The sequence below is a fragment of the Oncorhynchus mykiss genome, chromosome 16, assembly GCF_013265735.2.
Source record: "Oncorhynchus mykiss isolate Arlee chromosome 16, USDA_OmykA_1.1, whole genome shotgun sequence".
Classification (NCBI taxonomy): Eukaryota; Metazoa; Chordata; class Actinopteri; order Salmoniformes; family Salmonidae; genus Oncorhynchus; species Oncorhynchus mykiss.
In genome coordinates, this window is record NC_048580.1 from 40,617,128 (window position 1) to 40,640,825 (window position 23,698).

General features: G+C 44.5%; 1 protein-coding gene across 3 annotated transcripts in view; it reads right to left on the reverse strand.

Moving 5' to 3' along the window:
• arhgef25a (Rho guanine nucleotide exchange factor (GEF) 25a) overlaps positions 1-23,698 on the reverse strand; it is a 128,441-nt gene that overhangs the window by 89,201 nt on the left and 15,542 nt on the right. For all 3 annotated transcript variants that reach the window (XM_036946876.1, XM_036946875.1, XM_036946874.1), the window contains exon 2: positions 16,883-17,045. In XM_036946876.1, the coding sequence (XP_036802771.1) occupies positions 16,883-17,045 (163 nt within the window). The remainder of the gene's footprint in view (positions 1-16,882; positions 17,046-23,698) is intronic.

Consider the following 23,698-nt stretch of genomic DNA (forward strand, 5'->3'; position numbering starts at 1 on the left):
TTCAGTTTTTGATTTGTTAAAAAAGTTTGAAATATCCAATAAATGTCGTTCCACTTCATGATTGTGTCCCACTTGTTGTTGATTCTTCACAAAAAAAATACAGTTTTATATCTTTATGTTTGAAGCCTGAAATGTGGCAAAAGGTCGCAAAGTTCAAGGGGGCCGAAAACTTTCGTAAGGCACTGTATATCAGACCTGGGTTCAAACACTTCTGAAACTGGGTCTACTGTTTATTTGGTATGTGGTGACTTAGTACAGAAATCCAAACTGGTAACACTAGTAACGCAGCCAGTCTGACGTTCAAATCCTTTCATCGTGCATTCATTGTGCATTCATTCATTCACACACACACACACACACACACACACACACACACACACACACACACACACACACACACACACACACACACACAGGCTTGTTGTCTGGATATTGACTGGATCCTGTCGTTAGTTTATGATAGAGGGGCCAACAGGGAGACAGAGCTCTCTCTCTTAAATGGAGCTCCAGGCTCCAATTTCACAATGTTGGCATTGTTCTCTTTGTGCGTGCGTGCATGCGTGCGTGCGTGTGTGTGCGTGCGTGTGTGTGTGTGACATGAGCAGAATGACTGTACAATAGAGTGCCGAAGACAAGCTTGAAGACAGGCGCGAGCCTGATTGTCTTACTGTGAGGGGTAGACCCCAGAGGTAGCCGTCACTAACGGTCCATGGAAACCTCTCTCTCTACCACAGGCCACCCACTCAACTAGGTCTGAGACTCAGGCTGAACACTGGAACAGACCCATTCCTTTAGCTGGAGAAGAGATTCTTTTGGACAGTTGGCGCTGACCAACTTTCGCTTTGTTCTGCGTTGATTCGAGTCCACCTCATTGGTCCTTACCAAACTCCACATTTGACCTTACATGGATGGGGGTGAGAGGATAAACTGCATTTGTTTAACCCGCCTCTGACTTGTAAAATCTTTGTTCCTTGTCGATGAAATCATCGGGTGCGAGGAAACCTGGCTGAGAGGTTAGGAAACGGTAGTTGTTAAACCTAAGCTTGAATAAATTAGTATTTTGACGAGAGGTTACCTTGGTATGTCTTGGTATTACCTCAGACTGCACGTGTCCATATGTCCTTGTGTGAAACCTTAGCGGCCATCGATATAGCAGCACATGACTTGGTACTTGGTGACAGGGAATACTGTACGGCTCCAAAGGTAGCTGACTCACTGTCACGCTTGTTGCGCCAACGAAATATACCAGGCCATCTTTACTTCGGGCTCTCCATGACTCAGCAGATTTAGTATGAGCTCATCCCACTGTCATCCTACTCCCAGTACGTTTTGGACACCAATCTCAGCAGCGTCACAGAACCAGCTCAGGTTCCTCTCCCAGGGAATCGGGGGAGGGGGGGGGGGGGGGGGACCAGGGGAACCAGAGAAGCGTGGTTACCGACTGGCACACAACAACCCTCGTCACAGAATACACCCGGACCAGTCATCAAACAACAGGAGTTCCCAGGTCCCTCCTCTCCTCTCTGGCTTTTCCTCTTTGATCTCCTCTGTTTTGGCATGGTTCCAACATCCTATCCCTAGCTGCTTCAACATGCGTTAGTCTGATGCCACACACCACAGCCTCTCTCTCTCTCTCTCTCTCTCTCTCTCTCTCTCTCTCTCTCTCTCTCTCTCTCTCTCTCTTTCTCTCTCTCTCTCTCTCTCTCTCTCTCTCAGTACGGGTTCGTGCTGTGGGGGAGGTCTTCTTGGACTATACTCAGCCTTGTCTCAGGATGGTGGTTGAAAGTATCCCTCTAGTGGTGTGGGGGCTGTGCTTTGGCAAAGTGGGTGGGGTTATATCCTGCCTGTTTGGCCCTGTCCGGGGGTATCGTCGGACAGGGCCACAGTGTCTCCTGACCCCTCCTGTCTCAGCCTCCAGTATTTATGCTGCAATAGTTTATGTGTTGGGGGGCTAGGGTCTGTCTGTTATATCTGGTGTATTTCTTATCTGGTGTCCTGTGTGAATTTAAGTATGCTCCCTCAAATTCTCTCACTCTCTTTTCCTCTCTCTTTCCCTCTCTCTTCTCTCAGGGGGACCTGAGCTCTAGGACAGTGCCTCGGGACTACCTGGCCTGATGACTCCTTGCTGTCCCCAGTCCACCTGGTTGTGCTGCTGCTCCAGTTTCAACTGTTCTGCCTGTGGCTATGGAACCCTGACCTGTTCACCGGATGCGGTACCTTGTTCCGGACCTGCTGTTTTCGACTCTCTCTCTAAACCTCACCTGCTGTCTCCAGCTCTGAATGATCGGCTATGAAAAGCCAATTGACATTTACTCCTGAGGTGCTGTCCTGTTGCACCCTCTACAACCACTGTGATTATTATTATTTGACCCTGCTGGTCATCTATGAACGTTTGAACATCTTGGCCATGTACTGTTATAATCTACACCTGGCACAGCCAGAAGAGGACTGGCCACCCCTCCTAGCCTGGCTCCTCTCTAGGTTTCTTCCTCGGTTCTGACCATTCTAGAGAGTTTTTCCTAGCCACCGTGCTTCTACACCTACATTGCTTGCTGTTTGGGGTTTTAGGCTGGGTTTCTGTACAGCACTTTGTGACATCAGCTGATGTAAAAAGGGCTTTATAAATACATTTGATTGATTCACTCACTCTCTCACTCACCTACTCTCTCACTCACCTACTCTCTCTCTCTCTCTCTCTCTCTCTCTCTCTCTCTCTCTCTCTCTCTCTCTCTCCCTGTCTCTCTCACTCACACTCTCTCTCACTCACACTTTCTCTCACTCACACTTTCTCTCTCACACACTTTGCAATGTGTCTGTGTGAACATCAGAGCATCAGCAGACAACATCCAAGCAGATCACATGTAATAGAAAAGAGCCATCCAGCTACAGCCCCAGTAAAGTCCACATACCATCTCCCAGCTACAACTACAGTACTTATCTCTCAGTACATATCATCTCCCAGCTACAACTACAGTACTTATCTCTCAGTACATACCATCTCCCAGCTACAACTACAGTACATATATCTCAGTACATATCATCTCCCAGCTACAACTACAGTACTTATCTCTCAGTACATACCATGTCCCAGCTACAACTACAGTACATATCTCTCAGTACATACCATCTCCCAGCTACAACTACAGTACATATATCTCAGTACATATCATCTCCCAGCTACAATTACAGTACATATCTCTCAGTACATACCATATCCCAGCTACAACTACAGTACATATCTCTCAGTACATACCATCTCCCAGCTACAACTACAGTACATATCTCTCAGTACATACCATCTCCCAGCTACAACTACAGTACATATTTCTCAGTACATACCATTTCCCAGCTACAACTACAGTACATATCTCTCAGTACATATCAGCTCTCAGCCAGGTTACACAAAGCCCTGGCCAACCACTGTGAGATCACAGACCGCCGCTCTCCCTCTCTTTCTCCTCGTCTTCGTCTTTCTGTGTTTGTGCACGCTTTAAAAAAAAATCTCTCCGCCTTTGTCTCTGTAACGAGATTCATCTGAAAAGCAAATGTGTTGAAAAGAGTATTGCCCAACTATTGTACTTATACCAGTGGACCAGAAGGGGGAGTTTAGACCAGGGCAATGAGCCAGCCTCCATGTCGCCTCACCAGATCCCAGTTCAGTTTAGCCTCCTATCGTTCTCTCCACAGTCACTAAACACACTTCTGGACCTGGTGAACTTTGACATTGGCCTGAGAGCTGTGTGTGAAGAGTCGTGAATGTCAGTGGAAGCATGGAAGACTAGCTCTCCATCACTGGGCCGCGTGTTTCCAGGAAAAAGAGGGAAGGACGAAGGGGATGGTGCGGGAGGGAAAGGAGGGGGAGGTGAGGTGAACACCCAGACATCTTCTCTCTCCTTTCCTCCTTCCTCTATATCACCCTCACCTCCCCCAACACACACACACTAAACATGATTAATCCTCACACACATCGTCAAGCATAAACACAGATGCCTAGAAGAAGCTGGCTCAGCACCCCGTGCATGGTCATGGAAAATGGGGAAATCTATAAATGCACATGCTGGAATATACAGCCACATACTGTAGATATTGTACATACGGGAGTACACACCTACAGTCCTCATATGGAATGTCTGGTTGTCTGTCTTTTCCGTAGAAGCTGAGTCTGAGAGGGAGAAGGCATCCTTACCGCCCGGGGATGTAGATTCCAGTTAGGAGGAAGTGACTCAGCGATACAGGTTTCCCGCCTCCAGAGAAATGTCAAGCGGTGCTTTGTATGTTCCGTGTCTGTAATGTGGCATGTCTTTAAACATGTATCACGTGTACAGCTGTAGGATCTTAATTTGAGCCAGTTTACTAGAGCAGGAAAATAATCCTACAGCAACAGGAAATTATAATTCATGGACATTTTTCTTTTAGGGGTTGATTCATTTTTCGGTAGGGCAAATCAAGTCTGATATTTTAAAGTAAAAATGACAAACTTTAGAATCCTTTTTAAACTTTGAATATTGTACAGTTTGGCATTCCCAGGTGGGCAGGAAAATTCTCAGCAACAAAAGAGTGATAAAATTAAGATGCTACATCTGTACTGCAATCTCACATAGGCAAAGGCATACATGCATACATGAATTTCTCACCAATCACTGGAGAGTAGGTTTGAATGGCGGGAACCCTGTTACCGAGATTTACCGGGATTTACGGCACAAAACCACTCCCTTTTCCCGGGATAAATAACTACGAGAAACGGGTAAATTATAATCAATTATTTATACGAACAGCATGGCGTGAAATGGAACTGTTAAATTATAAGCAGTGGCTAAATGTGGCTTCTCTACGGCCTCCGCATGATGAATCATCAACACTCAGTGTGGGGACAGACAGCCCATCTCAGTATGGAGCACATTTCACAATGCATGTAGACCTGTCATCTATCGCATCATGGTAACTTTTTGTCTTGTGACAGGCAGGCCTGTATTTACCCTAATACAAAGACCGAATGCACGTCTAATTTACCCATCCGCATCGGGGGTCTCCTTGTTTTTTAATTGTAAAGATTCCATTTTTTTTTTAATTGCAGCTGCAGAGTTTTAAAACAGCCTATCACTCGAATATCGTTGCTTTACATCAGTGCACTCAGTCTTTCTCCCTCTCCATCAACTCCATTCAAATTGCATCCGAAATAGACAATCCTGTTCTAGATTAATATACTGTACCATGTATAGATGTCCTAGCCTACCTCTTCCAGGTAATACATTAAATGTAATATTAGTCTTGTATTTAGCTAATTAGTGATGGGTTAGGCATAATAAGGTTCTAGCTTATAGCCCCGGTCTCTTGCACAATACCCAAGCACCTGTGCTCCTCTGGCCTCCTTAAAAAAAACTGCTCCTTAGCTCTTGGAGTCCCATGCAGGAAACGCTAGACTAGAATAGCTTGCTGGACCAATTTTTTTTTTTAGCATTTCTTATACCAATAGACTATTCAAAGAGGGACGCAAGCTCTTTTTTTCTGAATGTAAATACAGCAGTCAATAAGACTCACAGGTAGTTTGAATGAAGAGCGAACGCGCGATGGCAGTAGGCCATAGCAGTTACAGTGCCTTGCGAAAGTATTCGGCCCCCTTGAACTTTGCGACCTTTTGCCACATTTCAGGCTTCAAACATAAAGATATAAAACTGTATTTTTTTGTGAAGAATCAACAACAAGTGGGACACAATCATGAAGTGGAATGACATTTATTGGATATTTCAAACTTTTTTAACAAATCAAAAACTGAAAAATTGGGCGTGCAAAATTATTCAGCCCCTTTACTTTCAGTGCAGCAAACTCTCTCCAGAAGTTCAGTGAGGATCTCTGAATGATCCAATGTTGACCTAAATGACTAATGATGATAAATACAATCCACCTGTGTGTAATCAAGTCTCCGTATAAATGCACCTGCACTGTGATAGTCTCAGAGGCCCGTTAAAAGCTCAGAGAGCATCATGAAGAACAAGGAACACACCAGGCAGGTCCGAGAAACTGTTGTGAAGAAGTTTAAAGCCGGATTTGGATACAAAAAGATTTCCCAAGCTTTAAACATCCCAAGGAGCACTGTGCAAGCGATAATATTGAAATGGAAGGAGTATCAGACCACTGCAAATCTACCAAGACCTGGCCGTCCCTCTAAACTTTCAGCTCATACAAGGAGAAGACTGATCAGAGATGCAGCCAAGAGGCCCATGATTACTCTGGATGAACTGCAGAGATCTACAGCTGAGGTGGGAGACTCTGTCCATAGGACAACAATCAGTCATATATTGCACAAATCTGGCCTTTATGGAAGAGTGGCAAGAAGAAAGCCATTTCTTAAAGATATCCATAAAAAGTGTTGTTTAAAGTTTGCCACAAGCCACCTGGGAGACACACCAAACATGTGGAAGAAGGTGCTCTGGTCAGATGAAACCAAAATTGAACTTTTTGGCAACAATGCAAAACGTTATGTTTGGCGTAAAAGCAACACAGCTGAACACACCATCCCCACTGTCAAACATGGTGGTGGCAGCATCATGGTTTGGGCCTGCTTTTCTTCAGCAGGGACAGGGAAGATGGTTAAAATTGTTGGGAAGATGGATGGAGCCAAATACAGGACCATTCTGGAAGAAAACCTGATGGAGTCTGCATAAGACCTGAGACTTGGACGGAGATTTGTCTTCCAACAAGACAATGATCCAAAACATAAAGCAAAATCTACAATGGAATGGTTCAAAAATAAACATATCCAGGTGTTAGAATGGCCAAGTCAAAGTCCAGACCTGAATCCAATCGAGAATCTGTGGAAAGAACTGAAAACTGCTGTTCACAAATGCTCTCCATCCAACCTCACTGAGCTCGAGCTGTTTTGCAAGGAGGAATGGGAAAAAAATTCAGTCTCTCGATATGCAAAACTGATAGAGACATACCCCAAGCGACTTACAGCTGTAATCGCAGCAAAAGGTGGCGCTACAAAGTATTAACTTAAGGGGGCTGAATAATTTTGCACGCCCAATTTTTCAGTTTTTGATTTGTTAAAAAAAATTGAAATATCCAATAAATGTCGTTCCACTTCATGATTGTGTCTCACTTGTTGTTTATTCTTCACAAAAAAATACAGTTTTATATCTTCATGTTTGAAGCCTGAAATGTGGCAAAAGGTCGCAAAGTTCAAGGGGGCCGAATACTTTCGCAAGGCACTGTATTTATTCAGACCCACCCATAGCCTTTCAAACCTCCTGAAGAGAAGTGAAAGCCTGCACCTAATTCTAGTCCTGTATTATTCAAGGATGTCATTAGAATGATGATGCACAGGAGGTTGGTGGCATCTTAATTGGGGAGGACAGGCTCGTGGTAACGGCTGGAGGGGAATGGGTGGAATGGTATCAAATACATCAAGCACTTAGTTTCCATGTTGTTGATGCCATTCCATTGACGCCGTTCCAGCCATTATTATGATCCGTCCTCCCCTCAGCAGCCTCCGCTGTGATGAAGATAAGGACAACAAAACGTATTTCATTTAACTGTTGAAAGCGGGGAAGAAATGAAGAAACAATAAGAGAGAGAGAAAGAGGAGGTAGGCTAATAACATTAGGGGAAATATTATGAACGGTACATATTCGTCAGCCCACTAATTATACAAATAGTCCCTATTATATTTCAAAATTAAATCAGCCTATACTTTTAACTTTGTAGGCTGCATGTGCTGCACCAGAATTACATGTTATCTCTCTGTTTTATCATGGTTTGAACGATGTGCGTAATTCCGGCCCATATCATACAGTATAATACAATACAGTACAGTAATACAGTTCACTCTCAAACAATGTTGCCTACTGGAGCTAGTTTCATTTATTTAACCAAGAGAGCATATAGCTAAACTGCATCTATGGGTTTTTATGTTTTTCTGTCATTCGTAATGTGCAGTAGCCTTTATCATATTGGATAACGGCACAATCATTTGAGCATTTTTGGGCTTGGGCTCATTAAATGTTGTTAATGCAGGGCTCATTAAATGTTGTTAATACAGGGCTCATTAAATGTCATAAATGCAGGGCTCATTAAATGTTGTTAATGCAGGGCTCATTAAATGTTGTTAATGCAGGGCTCATTAAATGTCATTAATGCAGGGCTCATTAAATGTTGTTAATGCAGGGCTCATTAAATGTCATTAATGCAGGGCTCATTAAATGTTGTTAATGCAGGGCTCATTAAATGGCGTTAATGCAGGGCTCATTAAATGGCGTTAATGCAGGGCTCATTAAATGTTGTTAATGCAGGGCTCATTAAATGGCGTTAAATGCAGGGCTCATTAAATGTCATTAATGCAGGGCTCATTAAATGTTGTTAATGCAGGGCTCATTAAATGTTGTTAATGCAGGGCTCATTAAATGGCGTTAATGCAGGGCTCATTAAATTACGTTAATGCAGGGCTCATTAAATGTTGCTAATGCAGGGCTCATTAAATGACGTTAATGCAGGGCTCATTAAATGTTGTTAATGCAGGGCTCATTAAATGACGTTAATGCAGGACTCATTAAATGACGTTAATGCAGGGCTCATTAAATGACGTTAATGCAGGGCTCATTAAATGTTGTTAATGCAGGGCTCATTAAATGCCGTTAATGCAGGGCTCATTAAATGACGTTAATGCAGGGCTCATTAAATGGCATTAATGCAGGGCTCATTAAATGACGTTAATGCAGGGCTCATTAAATGAAGTTAATGCAGGGCTCATTAAATGACGTTAATGCAGGGCTCATTAAATGACGTTATTAATGCAGGGCTCATTAAATGTTGTCAATGCAGGGCTCATTAAATGTTGTTAATGCAGGGCTCATTAAATGTTGTTAATGCAGGGCTCATTAAATGTTGTTAATGCAGGGCTCATTAAATGTCGTTAATGCAGGGCTCATTAAATGTCGTTAATGCAGGGCTCAATAAATGCTGTTAATGCAGGGCTCATTAAATGTCGTTAAGGTAGGGCTCATGAAATGTATTGAATGCTTTTCAATGGCACTTCCGGGTTTTGGCGGGAAATACCGGGTTTCCCGGGAGAAAAGTGAACCCTACTGGATGTGAAATCAGGCAGAATGCAGTTGGTTATATTCAGATCACGTTCCCTCTCCCCCAGCCGCACATTAAATTCTCTCTCCCTCTCTCTCTCTCTCGTTCTCACACATCACTCTCTCGTTCCCCTGTTGAATGCCGTCCAAGAGATGTGCCTTATTATTCACAGATTTCATATTTTACTCTCGCTCTACACTTCCCTCTCTCCCTGCTCCCACCCGTACCCCCTGTCCCTCTACATCTATTCCTGTCACTTTCTCCCTCCCTACTATCCCAGTTTCTCTCACTACCCTATCTCCCCCTTCCCTCTCTCCATCCCCCCCCTCTCTCTCTCTCTCTGTCTCTCTCTCTTTCTCTTCTCACACACCAATTAAGGCAAACTCAAGCACTCATGTGCTCCTGCATTTTCTCTTAGCCTCATGGCAAAATGTGTAGAATAGCAGGAAATTATCTTTAAAACAGCAAAATCATTATCTAATCCTCATGGCAAATAATGAAGAATAGCATGAGATGAGAAGCACATTTTTCTCTCTGCCCTATGGCAAAATGTATAGCATTGCAGGAATGTAGGTGCCCCGGGGCCCCAAATTCATTAGTCCGGCCCTGGGCAAATTGGCACTAGGCAGTAAGTAGTCTCTAGTCTGAGTGTCTCAGGGGGAGGTTATTTTTGTGTTCTGGCCTGTGTTCTGGCCTGTGTGTGTGTATGTGTGTGTGTGTGTGTGTGTGTGTGTGTGTGTGTGTGTGTGTGTGTGTGTGTGTGTGTGTGTGTGTGTGTGTGTGTGTGTGTGTGTGTGTGTGTGTGTGTGTGTGTGTGTGTGCATGCACGTGTGTGTTTGCGCGCACGCGTGTGTGTGTGTGTGTGTGTGTGTGTGCACACGCACGTGGCCCGTACGTGGCTCTTTTGTCTGTAGGGGTGCTGCTCTGTTTATCGACCTGTCTGCCTGTCCTGTTCTTCACCACTGTGTGTGTGTCTGTGTGTATCCTGTGCAACACCGCTGCAGTATGGGGCGGCTCCAGAGAGAAGGGAACAGAGCACAGAGCAGAAACAGGAACAGAGTAGCACACTCTCTCTCTCTCACACACACACGCACTGAGAGCACACAGAACACACACACAGAGCACACCCACCTGCAGACGGAGTGCATGTCCATGGTTGTCTGGGGGGAGGAGTGTGTGTGTGTCCTTTTCCATCCGTGCCTCCCTCACTGTACAGCTACAACATACACACCACCACATTACAATCAGATTGCCCTATCTATCCCTCCCTGGCAGTATCCATCCACCTCCCACCTCTCAACAGTATCCATCCGCCTCCCACCTCTCAACAGTATCCATCCACCTCCCACCTCTCAACAGTATCCATCCACCTCCCACCTCTCAACAGTATCCATCCACCTCCCACCTCTCAACAGTATCCATCCACCTCCCACCTCTCAACAGTATCCATCCACCTCCCACCTCTCAACAGTATCCATCCACCTCCCACCTCTCAACAGTATCCATCCATCTCCCACCTTTCAACAGTATCTATCCACCTCCCACCTCTCAACAGTATCCATCCACCTCCAGCCTCTCAACAGTATCCATCCACCTCCCACCTTTCAACAGTATCTATCCACCTCCCACCTCTCAACAGTATCCATCCACCTCCAGCCTCTCAACAGTATCCATCCACCTCCCACCTCTCAACAGTATCTATCCACCTCCCACCTCTCAACAGTAGCCATCTACCACCCACCTCTCAACAGTATCCATCCGCCTCCCACCTCTCGACAGTATCTATCCACCTCCCACCTCTCAACAGTATCCATCCACCTCCCACCTCTCAACAGTATCCATCCACCTCCCACCTCTCAACAGTATCCATCCACCTCCCACCTTTCAACAGTATCCATCCACCTCCCACCTCTCAATCATGCTGCTTTTTTCCATGGAACCTGCTGTTTGGACCTGGAAACTATCAACAGTCAGATGTGCCCCCTATTCCCTGACCCTGCCTGAATCAAAGGCTTATTTAAGTTATAATGCCCAAGAAGTCGGTGTTTGGAAGATATATTGGCACGGCTGTTGTTAGGCCTGAGACGAAGCCAAGGGCGGGCAAACCGTGCCAATATATCCTCCAAACACCGGCTTCGAGGGCATTATAACTTATATAAGCCTTTAAACAACGGGTTACCAACATATTCAAATAATGGATATGTCAGAGAGACAGACAGCAAAGTTTATACATTTAGTTGAAAACTAAATGTTAGTTTAAAAGAAATGTGAGATAATGTCTAGATGCTTTTATAGTGGAGATCAAGTTTATAAATTGCCTGGCTGGGCTGACGAGACAGTGTATTGCGCAGTCCGATGGAACAGAGTGAACACTCCCTCTCTGTGTGTATGTGTAGCTTGGCTGTGTAGTGTACATTCATCCCAGCTGTGTGTGAGTCTGATGAATGTGGCAAGGGCTTAAATCAGAACTATGACATCTCAATGAAGGAGTCAGCACTAGCTTAACACTGTTCAAACGTTCAGCCGCATAACGTTGGCCACACATGAAGTGTGAAGCACAGGTTATAAATATTAGACCTAGGCCTATTTGTAGTCTTATAGGCAACCTTATAATGTGTTTGAGCCAATCAGTTGTGTTGTGACAAGGTAGGGGTGGTATTCAGAAGATGGCCCTATTTGGTAAAAGACCAAGTTCATAGTATGGCAAGAACAGCTCAAATAAGCAAAGAGAAGCGACAGTCCATCATTACTTTCAGACATAAAGGTCAGTAAATCCTGAAAATTTCAAGAACTTTCAAAGTTTCTTCAAGTCGCAAAAACCATCAAGCACTGTGATTGTGAGGACTGGAGCTGGGAGATGGGAAGCAAGTACAGGGAGTGAATAAATAACCAACATGAAACAAACAAGGACAGTCTCTGGACAGGGAAAACATAACGACAATAATGCTGACACTAGGAACAAACTGAGTAACAGACAGATATAGAGGGGGCAATCAACAAAGTGAAGGAGTCCAGGTGAGTCCAATGAAGTGCTGATGAGCGTAATGATGGTGACAGGTGTGCGTAATGATGGGTCACCTGGCGCCCTCGAGCACCAGAGACAAGGCGTGACAATGATGAAACTGGCTCTCATGAAGACCGCCACAGGAAAGGAAGACCCAGAGTTTATTAGAGTTACCAGCCTCAGAAATTGCAACCCAACTAAATGCTTCACGAAGTTCAAGTAACAGACACATCTCAACATCAGCTGTTCAGAGGAGGCTGCGTGAAACCACTACTAAAGGACAGTAATCAGAAGAAGAGACTTGCTTGGGCAAAGAAACAGGAGCAATGGACATTAGACCGGAGGAAATCTATCCTTTAGTCTGATGAGTCCACATTTGAGATTTTTGGTTCCAACCGCCGTGTGATGTACAGTGGGGCAAAAAAGTATTTAGTCAGCCACCAATTGTGCAAGTTATCCCACTTAAAAAGATGAGAGAGGCCTGTAATTGTCATCATAGGTACACTTCAACTATGACAGACAAAATGAGAAAAAAAATCCAGAAAATCACATTGTAGGATTTTTTATGAATTTATTTGCAAGTTATGGTGGAAAATAAGTATTTGGTCACCTACTCACAAGCAAGATTTCTGGCTCTCACAGACCTGTAACTTAGTGGGAATGTCATTTGTTTTTCAACCGGACAATGACTCAACACACCTCCAGGCTGTGTAAGGGCTATTTGACCATGAAGGAGAGTGATGGACTGCTGCATCAGATGACTTGGCCTCCACAATCACCTGACCTCAACCCAATTGAGATGGTTTGGGATGAGTTGGACTGCAGAGTGAAGGAAAAGCAGCCAACATGTGCTCAGCATATTTGGGAACTCCTTCAAGACTGTTGGAAAAGCATTCCAGGTGAAGCTGGTTGAGAGAATGGCCCGAGTGTATAAAGTTTTCATCAAGGCAAAGGGTCGCTACTTTGAAGAATCTCAAATATAAACTATATCTTTGATATACTTTTACAACATGTATTTCAATGTAGAATGCATAAAATTGATACCAAGAGATACAAAGAGACGACAAGAATACTATTTACACACTATTCATAGGGGAGAAAAGCAGGAACAATATCGGTGGGATCACCTGTTGTGACATGGACTGTCAGATTACCCTGCTTGAGGACTGTGAGGTGATTGGTGCATTTCCCCCTCTTCCCCAGTGTACCAAAATCCCTAAGAAACTCCCCATGTGCATTCTATTTGTGCTACTGGTGCCTGTTTTGTTACGGAACTTAATAGAGAAGTCATACACAATGAGAAACGTCAACTTGGCTATTTTCTGTGTATACGCTGTACTGTCAGGGAATACGGCAAATGAATGTTTCACTTTCACTATGTCCTCAGAAGAAGCGTGACCGCGCATGGCCTTGTGTGGCCTCTCGTTCGACTAATCCCGTCACACAGTACCAAATACTGCATGCGCTAGCTAGCTCAGTCTGCCATGAGAGACGACTGAGAGAAGAACAAACTATTCTCAAAGTAGGTCAAAAGGTGTTTGCTGATGTGTACCGTCACGGCACAACAGACATCATTTTATGTCTACAATCCACGGGCTATTCTAGCTGTCTTACTTTGATCTGTTCTGTCCCTTCTGACTCGTCATTGTTATGACATTCCATCCAGGGGCATGTTGAAATGTACTGTACTGTAATGTGATGCAGGGCGGCTGAGACTATTGCCATAGTATCATATCATCTACCATATTAAAAGCAGAGAGGACCGCTGAGATGAAAGACAACAGAGGGCCCAGATGTTTCAAGTACTTTGTAGCCCAGAGGGCATTTTACTGTGCCACTCTTACAGCAAAGCCTCCAAACTACTGTTGACAAAATGTCTATTGGTACTGTGGCATGGTAATGTGGCTTGATACTAGTCAGTACGTATTCAATGGCTCTGTAGCCGACATGTTTATGACAAACCTGGGAAGAGAACAGTAACACACTGTAACTCTCCAACATCAATTCCGATACCATTATGCTGTTGTGCAGACTAATATAACGACATAACTAGGACTACGTATGTCCTATATGTCTTCACTATGTCTGTTCTGCTGGACTTGAGGTTATGGAGCTGTGTGTGTGTGTGTGTGTGTGTGTGTGTGTGTGTGTGTGTGTGTGTGTGTGTGTGTGTGTGTGTGTGTGTGTGTGTGTGTGTGTGTGTGTGTGTGTGTGTGTGTGTGTGTGTGTGTGTGTTTGTGTGTGTGTGTGTGTGTGTGTGTGTGTGTGTGTGTGTGTGTGTGTGTGTGTGTGTGTGTGTGTGTGTGTGTGTGTGTGTGTGTGTGTGTGTGTGTGTGTGTGTGCGTGCGTGCGTGCGTGTGTGTGTGCGTGCACTTTACCATGGTTACAGGTCAACTTTGAGCACTTTGCCATGATTACCGGTTCACTTCCTCTTCCTGTTGTTGTGGGTTTAAGCATTTGTCCCTGACAAAGACAACATCATAAAACAGGAGAGAGGGGTAGCCCCTATCCACACATAAGGACATCCATCAGTCAGCTACTACTATCAAACACTGGAACTGGATGTTTGGGTGGGGGGCAGTGGGGAGGGGAAAGGGAGACCTAGGGATCACGTTGGGTTCACTTTACTTCTCGTGACCCCTTGAGACGCGGGGGGAAATATTACCAAGGGTCCTGGCCTGTGGGAAGAGACTGGAGATGAATTAGACCTTTGAGGAAGTGAGATACAACAGAGGGAGTGGATAGAGAGGAAGACGAACGTTTGGAAAAAGAGGAAGAAAAGGCAGGAAGAAGCGGAGCACAGGAGATCAGAGACGAACGGGGATCAGGAAGTGAAATGAAAGGAAGCAGGGAAGAAGAAGAGAAGAAGGAGAGAGTCTCTCCTCTGTCTGCATGTGGTTTAGCTGCTGCTGGCACCGTCCTGTGATTCCTGTGAAGCCACTAGAAGGCATCTTGTTTCTAATGTCTACCAGATGCCCGCTTGGTGATCTCTTCTCCTATCCTCCTGCTTCTCCCTGTGCCTCTGTCTGAACCCCACAAAACCAGAGCGCACACACACACACACGCACACACACACACACACACACACACACACACACACACACACACACACACACACACACACACACACACACACACACACACACACACACACACACACACACACACACACACATTCAGGGCCAATGAGAGCAGGGCTTCCTCTCTTCCTCCTCCTCCACTCCATCCCCACCACAGTCACAGCACGGGATGGAAACATGACACTGACCCCTACCATACCAACCAGACCATCATGGCAGCAGCAGTAGTATTTGACATATTTTCCTGGGGCAAAGGAACCAATGGAATAATCCCAAAAATGCATATAGTCCCGCCCATCTGTCCCACTCCAGACAGGCTCAGGCAAACACTCAAATTTGAACGCAGGCTTGCAATGGACCTGAAAAATACCATAGGAGTGGCACGAACAACAACCACCCAGCTCGACCACCACTCCATTCATGGATTATGAACGATGCATTTCAGCACTCTGGTTCTCCTGTGGGAGGCCTGGGCTAAGATAATACTTGGCTGCATTTGGCCATTACAGATAAACATTGCCGACAGCTTCCTCCTCTGTCTGTCTCACACGCACGCACACACACGGTACGCATGCACGCACACACACGAACAAAAGTCATGCTCTGCTCTGCACACCAGTTAGCGGTTTGGTTTGATTTGGTTTCAGCCACATGGTACACACTCTACTCTACCACTAACCCCCCCACCCCCCACCCCCACCCCACTACTCTACCACTAACCCCCCCCACCCCCCACCCCGATCCCACATCCAGCTACAAAGCTCCTTTTGTTTGATTGCACTCAAGGAAAATGGGAACGCACGCAAACCTTTTCAGAGCTAAATCAACCAAGAATGGCTGTCTGTAACCAATAGTGGGGTTTTCCCTCAACATTTTGCATCCATTTTCCCCATCTGGAAACGGTTGGCCACGCAGCCTCCCCACGCCAGCCTCCCTACTCTGACACACAAACACACTCACACGTACGCAAGCATGCCCACAAACTGATCCCAGTTTTCCTACACGGTCCATTAACGGGGATAACTGGGCCCTGATCCTCCCATTGGTCAGATTAGGTCCTATATCGTCCTATCAGTGCTAACAGTGCAGATACAGGGAGGTGGTTCATTACCGGCTAAATCCCAAGCTTCAGGAAGCTTCCGGTGACTCCCATCTGATAACACACCTGCTCATATTATCTCACATGACTGATCAGATAAGTGTCTATTTTAGGTACAGCTGAACACATACGCCTACAAGCAGGGACGTAATGGAGGGGAAACACACATGAACGTAGTACAAGATGTTGTGTTCAAGACAAGTGGGTGGTAGAAATGAAGTCCTAAGAATATTAGAGTATTTGTCAACAGGCCAGGTGTCATTCACGAGGTGATTGAGTGTTCGACCAAGTTGCTTTTTAATGTCACTGAAAGGACACCTGAAACCCTGCCATCATGGATACTGGAACAAGCAGCAGACCAGAACATGGATATTTATATTCCAGGTGGGACAAACCAGACAGGTTAGGTGAGGCCCTGTTTAGACTGGCAGGCGAGGGTTTGTGGACACACACACACAGGCTGTGTGTGGATACAGACTGACAGTCGTAGACAATGGACAGATTAAGTGTTTCAGGTCGTCAAGGCAAGAGGTGGCAATGGAGTCGAGTTAGGTACCCAAACAATTCTTTACAGAAACATTTCAAGAAAACGAGGATGGAAAGGTGTGATGTTTCAGGTCTCACCTGCTCTGTCTCTTCCTCCTCTCCTCTCCAGGTGGTCTTGTGTGGGGGACCCCTGCTCCCAGTCCTCTAGCCCAGCTGGGTCCAAGTGTCGTGGGCCTCCTGCCCCCTTCTTCTCCTCCTGGCTCACCGGGGGCTCTGTTGCTGCGTCATTGTTCTCTGCGGGCTGGACAGAGAGAAACACAGTCAGGAGGATCCCTCCTAAAGGAGAGTCAACAACTAGCCATCTCCTATGATCCTCGTCACGTCAAAATGTAACAACCATCATAGGGGTTGGCTACAACAGCACAAACCGATCTGGGACAAGGCTGGAAAATAATTGTAAGAGAAAACATGAAGTCACATATCCTCCACATTCCATCCTGAACTGTAATGCGCTTTCCAAGAAAAGTGTATCACTTGATGATCAACAATGGTACGACTGTGCCATTAAAACACATATCCTTAGTACTCAAACCTTGAACCTGGGGCAAGTATTTTCTAAGCCAGGAGGCTAAGGGTCATTCTTATTGTTCCCGGCAAAGTGGATTGGTCAATAATGGAGAGGGAAGCAGGGAATTATCACTCCTCTTCAGAAAGAGAGGAGGAGGAGAGAGAGGGAAGAGGGGTAGAGAGCGAGGGGGTGAGAGACAGAGAAGGAGAAAAAGAGAGGAAAAGAGAGAGAGAGAGAGAGAGATATCATAATCAGTCAGTCACTACACCCAAGATAATGGAACAAGAAATAGAGGCAAGAGGAGAGAGAGAGAGAGAGAGAGAGAGAGAGAGAGAGAGAGAGAGAGATAGAGAGAGAGAGAGAGAGAGAGAGAGAGAGAGAGAGAGAGATCATAATCACTGATGTTCTAATTTTTATTACTATCTCCAGGGGAGGAAATAATTCATCTAAATAGATAGATAGTCACTTTGCTTTCAGACAGGAAGCAACTGGTCTCTGCAGTCCCTGTTGCCTTCTGCTCTGCTTACAATGTGATGAAGGCAGCCTGCTGTCCAAATCTTGGTTGTAATTAAATGTATGGCATTGGAGTCACAGTGTGCTGCTATTTCCTTTTCATTTCAGCCTGCTAAATGTCTGTCTTGTTAGCAATGTCTGTCTTGTTAGCAAGACTACACTATTTCAGGACTTCAGTTCCACCCTCATAAAACAGTACTTGATAAAACTGTTGGAAAAAAGCTAGCTCTTTAAAGAAGTGTCCACTCCATTCGGCGTGTTACTACATCTGGAATTACTTTATCAAGAAGATATCTAGTTCAAATGTAGCTAATTGGAGTAAGTGACGTCAACTGCAAACAGTTGCTTTTAAAGATATTCGGTTAACAATCTTCATTGGTCTTTGAGGGCTTAAGTAGGTGGATAATGATTCTGGTTTTCAAAATAAAGTTGAAACCATCAATAAATCTCATTCCTTCCCAGCTAACAATAAACATTCAAAGTACTTTAGAGAACGTTCTCTTGAGAGTCTCATTAGGTTTACTACTGTTTTCATAGGAATGATCCCGTGATTAAGGAAGACATCCTCTTCTGCAAACCACTGGAAACCAGGACAACAGGAGAGGATCATTTTAAAGTACTGGACAGCTTTATGACATCAAATGGACTTTGGTGGTCAAGATGTGTTGGTTTCTGTACTGATGGCACAAAAGCCATGACAGGGAGACATAGTGGAGTGGTAACGCGCATGCAAACAGTTGCTCCCAACGCCACTTGGTTACACTGCAGCATCTACCGAGAGGCTCTTGCGGCCAAGGGAATGCCTGACAGCTTGAAAGACGTCTTGGACATGACAGTTAAAAGGGTTATCTTTGTTAAAGCAAGGCCCCTGAACTCTCGTGTATTTTCTGCACTATGCAATGATATGGGCAGCAACCATGTAACGCTTTTACAACATACAGAAGTGCGCTGGTTATCAAGGGGCAAAGTATTGACACGTTTTTTTTATTTATTGAGAGACGAGCTTAACGTTTTCTTTACTGAACATCATTTTCACTTGTCTGACCGCTTGCATGATGACGAGTTTTTCACACGACTGGCCTATCTGGGTGATGTTTTTTCTCGCCTGAATTATCTGAATCTAGGATTACAGGGACTCTAAGCAACTATATTCAATGTGCTGGACAAAATTGAGGCTATGATTAAGAAGTTGGAGCTCTTCTCGGTCTGCATTAACAAGGACAACACACAGGTCTTTCCATCATTTTACGATTCTTTGTGTGCAAATGAACTCAAGCTTACGGACTATGTCAAATGTGATAAAGCGAAGCACCTGAGTGAGTTGGGAGCGCAATTACGCAGGTACTTTCCCGAAACGGATGACACAAACAACTGGATTTGTTATCCCTTTCATGCCCTGCCTCCAGCCCACTTACTGATATCTTTAACAAGAGAGACTCATCGACATTGCAACAAGCGGTTCAGTGAAAGCCACTGCCAGATTTCTGGACTGGGCTGAGCTCAGAGTTTCCTGCCTTGGGAAGTTGTGGGTAGTTGTCTTCCTTAATGCATGTATAGCCTTACGGAGCTTCACGTTTGTTTTGTTGTTTATTGTTTTGTTGGCGACATTGCAAAATAAAGGAAAATGTACGCTCACCATGCTGCACCTTGGTCCTGTCATTTTGACGAGCGTGACAGCATCCTTTCAAGCACACCCTTCTCGTTGACCTGTGGTGAGTTATTCACAATTTTCGATGAACAAATAAGGTTTTATATTTAAGATGGTTAAATAAGGAGCAAAATTGTTGATTATTATTGTATTATTATATGTGCCCTGGTCCTACGAGCTGTGTTGTGACAAAAACTCACACTCATTCTTATGTTTAATAAATAGTATAGTGTGTGTATGGCAGGCTTACAATGATGGCAGAAAATACAATTTTAAAGTACGCTGACCATGGTGCTAGAGGGGGTACACAGTTGGAGGTTGAATGTTTGAAGGGGTACTACGGGACGATAAAAGTTTGGGAACCACTGAGCTAGACAAGTATCATAGGAACGTTGCAAGAACATTCATGTGTCCGGGTTTCTGTGGGTTAGGAGAAAATCCCATCAACGTCCCACCAGACATACGCAGAACACGGTTGCCATGTTCTCTAAACACATGTATTTGATTGCATGTGTTCTCAGAATGACATTATTAATGTTCTTAGAAACATTCAATGAGAACGTTGCTAGGACATTCATGTGTCCAGTGTTCTACAGGTTGGGAGAATAAACCATCAAAATCAAATCAAATGTTATTTGTCACATGCGTCGAATACAACAGGTGTAGACCTTACCGTGAAATGCTTACTTACAAGCCCTTAACCAACAATGCAGTTCAAGTAATGGAGTTAAGAAAATATTTACGCACTTCTCTCTGTAGCGCCTTATGGTCAGATGCCGAGCAGTTGCCGTACCAGGCGGTGATGCAACCGGTCAGGATGCTCTCGATGGTGCAGCTGTAGAACTTTTTAAGGATCTGGTGACCCATGCCAAATCTTTTCAGTCTCCTGAGTGGGAAAACGTGTTGTCATGCCCTCTTCACAACTGTCTTGTTGTGTTTGGATCATGATAGTTTGTTGGTGATGTGGACACCAAGGAACATGAAACTCTCGACCCGCTCCACTTCAGTCCCCTCGATGTTAATGGGAGGCGTGTTCAGCCCCCCTTCTCCTACAGTCCACGATTAGATCCTTTGTCTTGCTCACATTGAGGTAGAGGTTGTTGTCCTCTGTCACGACTTCCGTCGAAGTTGATTCCTCTCCTTGTTCGGGCGGCGTTCGACGGTCTGTGTCGCCGGTCTTCTAGCCATCATTGATCCACTTTTCATTTTCCATTTGTTTTGTCTTGTCTTCCCACACACATGGTTTCAATACCATCATTACATGTTGTATATTTAACCCTCTGTTCCCCCCATGTCCTTGTCCGGAATTGTTTATTGGAAGTGCTTGTGCACGTTATGTCTGGTGTACGACGGGTTTTGTACCCATTGTATTTGATTGCTTTGTTTACGGTGATTTTTATTATTAAACTGTGCAGTTGTAACAAATGTTTTGCTCCTGCGCCTGACTTCTCTGCCGCCAGTATGCACCCCTTACATCCTCAAATATAAAATATATTTTGATTCGTTTTTTTGGTTACTACATGATTCCTTCCGTATGTGTTATTTCATAGTTTTGATGTCTTCACTATTATTCTACAATGTAGAAAATAGTTTTAAAAAAATGAAAACCCTGAAATGAGTAGGCGTGGAGTTGAAACTCTGTGTTGTGTATTGGTTTGGTATAACTGGCATAATCATTGCTTAAATGGCAAATGTGAGACAGTTCAGACATGCTACTGTAAATATACACATTTCTGATATTCTGAGAATATGGCAACCAGGTTCTGGGTAGATTTCCATCAGAAGCAACACTACCGCCAGGGCCATGTTTCCACAACAAATTAGGAATGTTAAAGAACAGAAATGCACGAGACCTGATGCGATTCCTTACCAGAGACACGTTTTTTCCACATGGCAATATGTGGTGTGGATTTCAAAATGATTCTCAGCTATCTAGAATTCTTACTACCGATTCCCATCTTTCGATGAGGAAATCGGACAAAAATCAAACAAGTTGGGAACTTTAAAAAAGATGATGTGTTTCAATATGAACATCGCCACATGGCCTATCTTTCATTGTAGTACTACATTAAAATGCAATTAAAATGCAAACAATACAGTTGTATCTGTTGCCAAGTAATGACATTAACACGTATTGCTGAGAATCTGAGAATAGTGCCCTTGCACATCTTGGACTCAGAGCACCAGCATCAATGATGAACACCCTAACCACAGACCCGATAAGAGATATTTCTAGGGCATGTGCTTATTGGGCCAGTGTAGTTAGGCCCTGGCCAGAAGAAAGCCTAACCCCTCCTCCGTAGGCACTTATGTAGATCTGAAACTACTTGATATGTGTAATCAATAGGGTGAATTGCCTTTGAAGTAAATATCAGCTCTGTTAAAAGTACACTTTAAAAAACTGTTCTTGATCATAGTGATTCAGGAGTACAATTAAAACAGGTTAACATGCCCCACCAACATTAGACAACTATAAAGAAAGACCTTAAACTGTTGAATTCAGTCAAGAAAATCAATGATGAGAGAATATTCAAATTCACTGACAACTGACAGATACATGGTGGCGTAGCAGGAAGATCTGACTGCTGTAGAACCAGAAGGTTGTGAGTTCAAATCCTAGTTGAGTACATGCTCCTGAGTGGTGCAGAAGTCTAAGGTGCCGCATCAAGAGTGCAAGAGGCGTCACTACAGAACCTGTTTCGAATCCAGGTTAAATCACATCTGGCTGTGATTGGTCCCGTAGGGTGGTGCACATTTGGCGCAGCGTCGTCTGGGTTTGGCCGTGGTAGGCCGTCATTGTAAATAAGAATTTGTTCTTAACTGGCTTACATAAAAAATATTGAATAATAATTACTGTATAAATGATCATGAACAATGTAATCATGTGTGTTAAATATTTAAGTTGAAGACACTGTATGTTAAAAGTACACGGTGTGGGTATCCCTTGTCAACAGACAATATTCTCCGAAAACTGGACACAGGAATGTTCGCGCTACGTTCCCATGAAACGTGTCTAGAGCCTTAATATCTTAAATTCTGACAACATGGCAACCGTGTTCTGTGTATGTTCGATGTGACGTTGATGGAATATTGTCCTAACCCTCAGAAAACTGGACACATGAATGTTCTTCCAACGAAAACACTAGAATGGCAATGCAATGGACAGCTGCCATTTTATGCACTCCTGACCAAGTTGGCTACTTTTGTGTGTTGTTTTTTTTGCGCTGATCTGTTCCCACCATCGTTTCCTATGACCGAAAAGATCTTCTGGACATCAGAACAGCGATCATCAACCTCGATGTGGATGAAGATTTCTACTCCAACGAGTCGGTGGTGCAGGACATACTGCTGACCCCGGACCAGATCCCAAACCCGAAAGCGAGCATCCTGACAAAACTACATCGGTGAGTAAATAGCAGGTTTCCTAGCTGTTTTTTCTATACGTCGGCAGGATCAATCCGCAGCCTCGGGTAAGCTCAAGGTGTGTCTCTTTGTTAACAACTATCAAGGCACAAGGCGAGACCCAGATGATGACACAGGAGCCAGATGGTTGGAGTCTTACAATGTTTAATAATCCAAAGTGGTAGGCTAGAGAATGGTCATGGACAGGCAAAAAGGTCAAAACCAGATCATAGTCCTGGAGGTACAGAGTGGCAGACAGGCTCGTGGTAACGGCAGGCAGGATGGTCAGGCAGGCGGGTAAAGAATCCAGAAACAGGCAACAGTCAAAACCGGGAGGACTAGAAAAAGGAGTGCGGGGAAAAACACGCTGGTTGACTTGACTAAACATACAAGACGAACTGGCAAAGAGAGACAGGAAACACAGGGATAAATACACTGGGGGAAATAAGCAACACCTGGAGGGGGTGGAGACAATCACAGGAACAGGTGAAACAGATCAGGGCATGACAACAACAGCTGGTGCTCGATCTCTAATATTAAGGAAGTCTCGAGGTTCTGCTCACCTGAGTTAGAATACCTGATAATCTGTAAATCATACTATTTACCAAGAGTTTTCATCTATATTTTTCATAGCTGTCTATTTACCACCACAAACTGATGCTGGCACAAAGATAGGGCCATAAGCAAACATGTAAATGCCTTCCGGCGCCGACAGAGATGGCCACCTCGCTTCGCGTTGCTAGGAAACTATGCAGTTTTTTGTTTTTTTTACGTGTTATTTCTTGCATTGGTACCCCAGGTAATCTTAGGTTACATTACATAC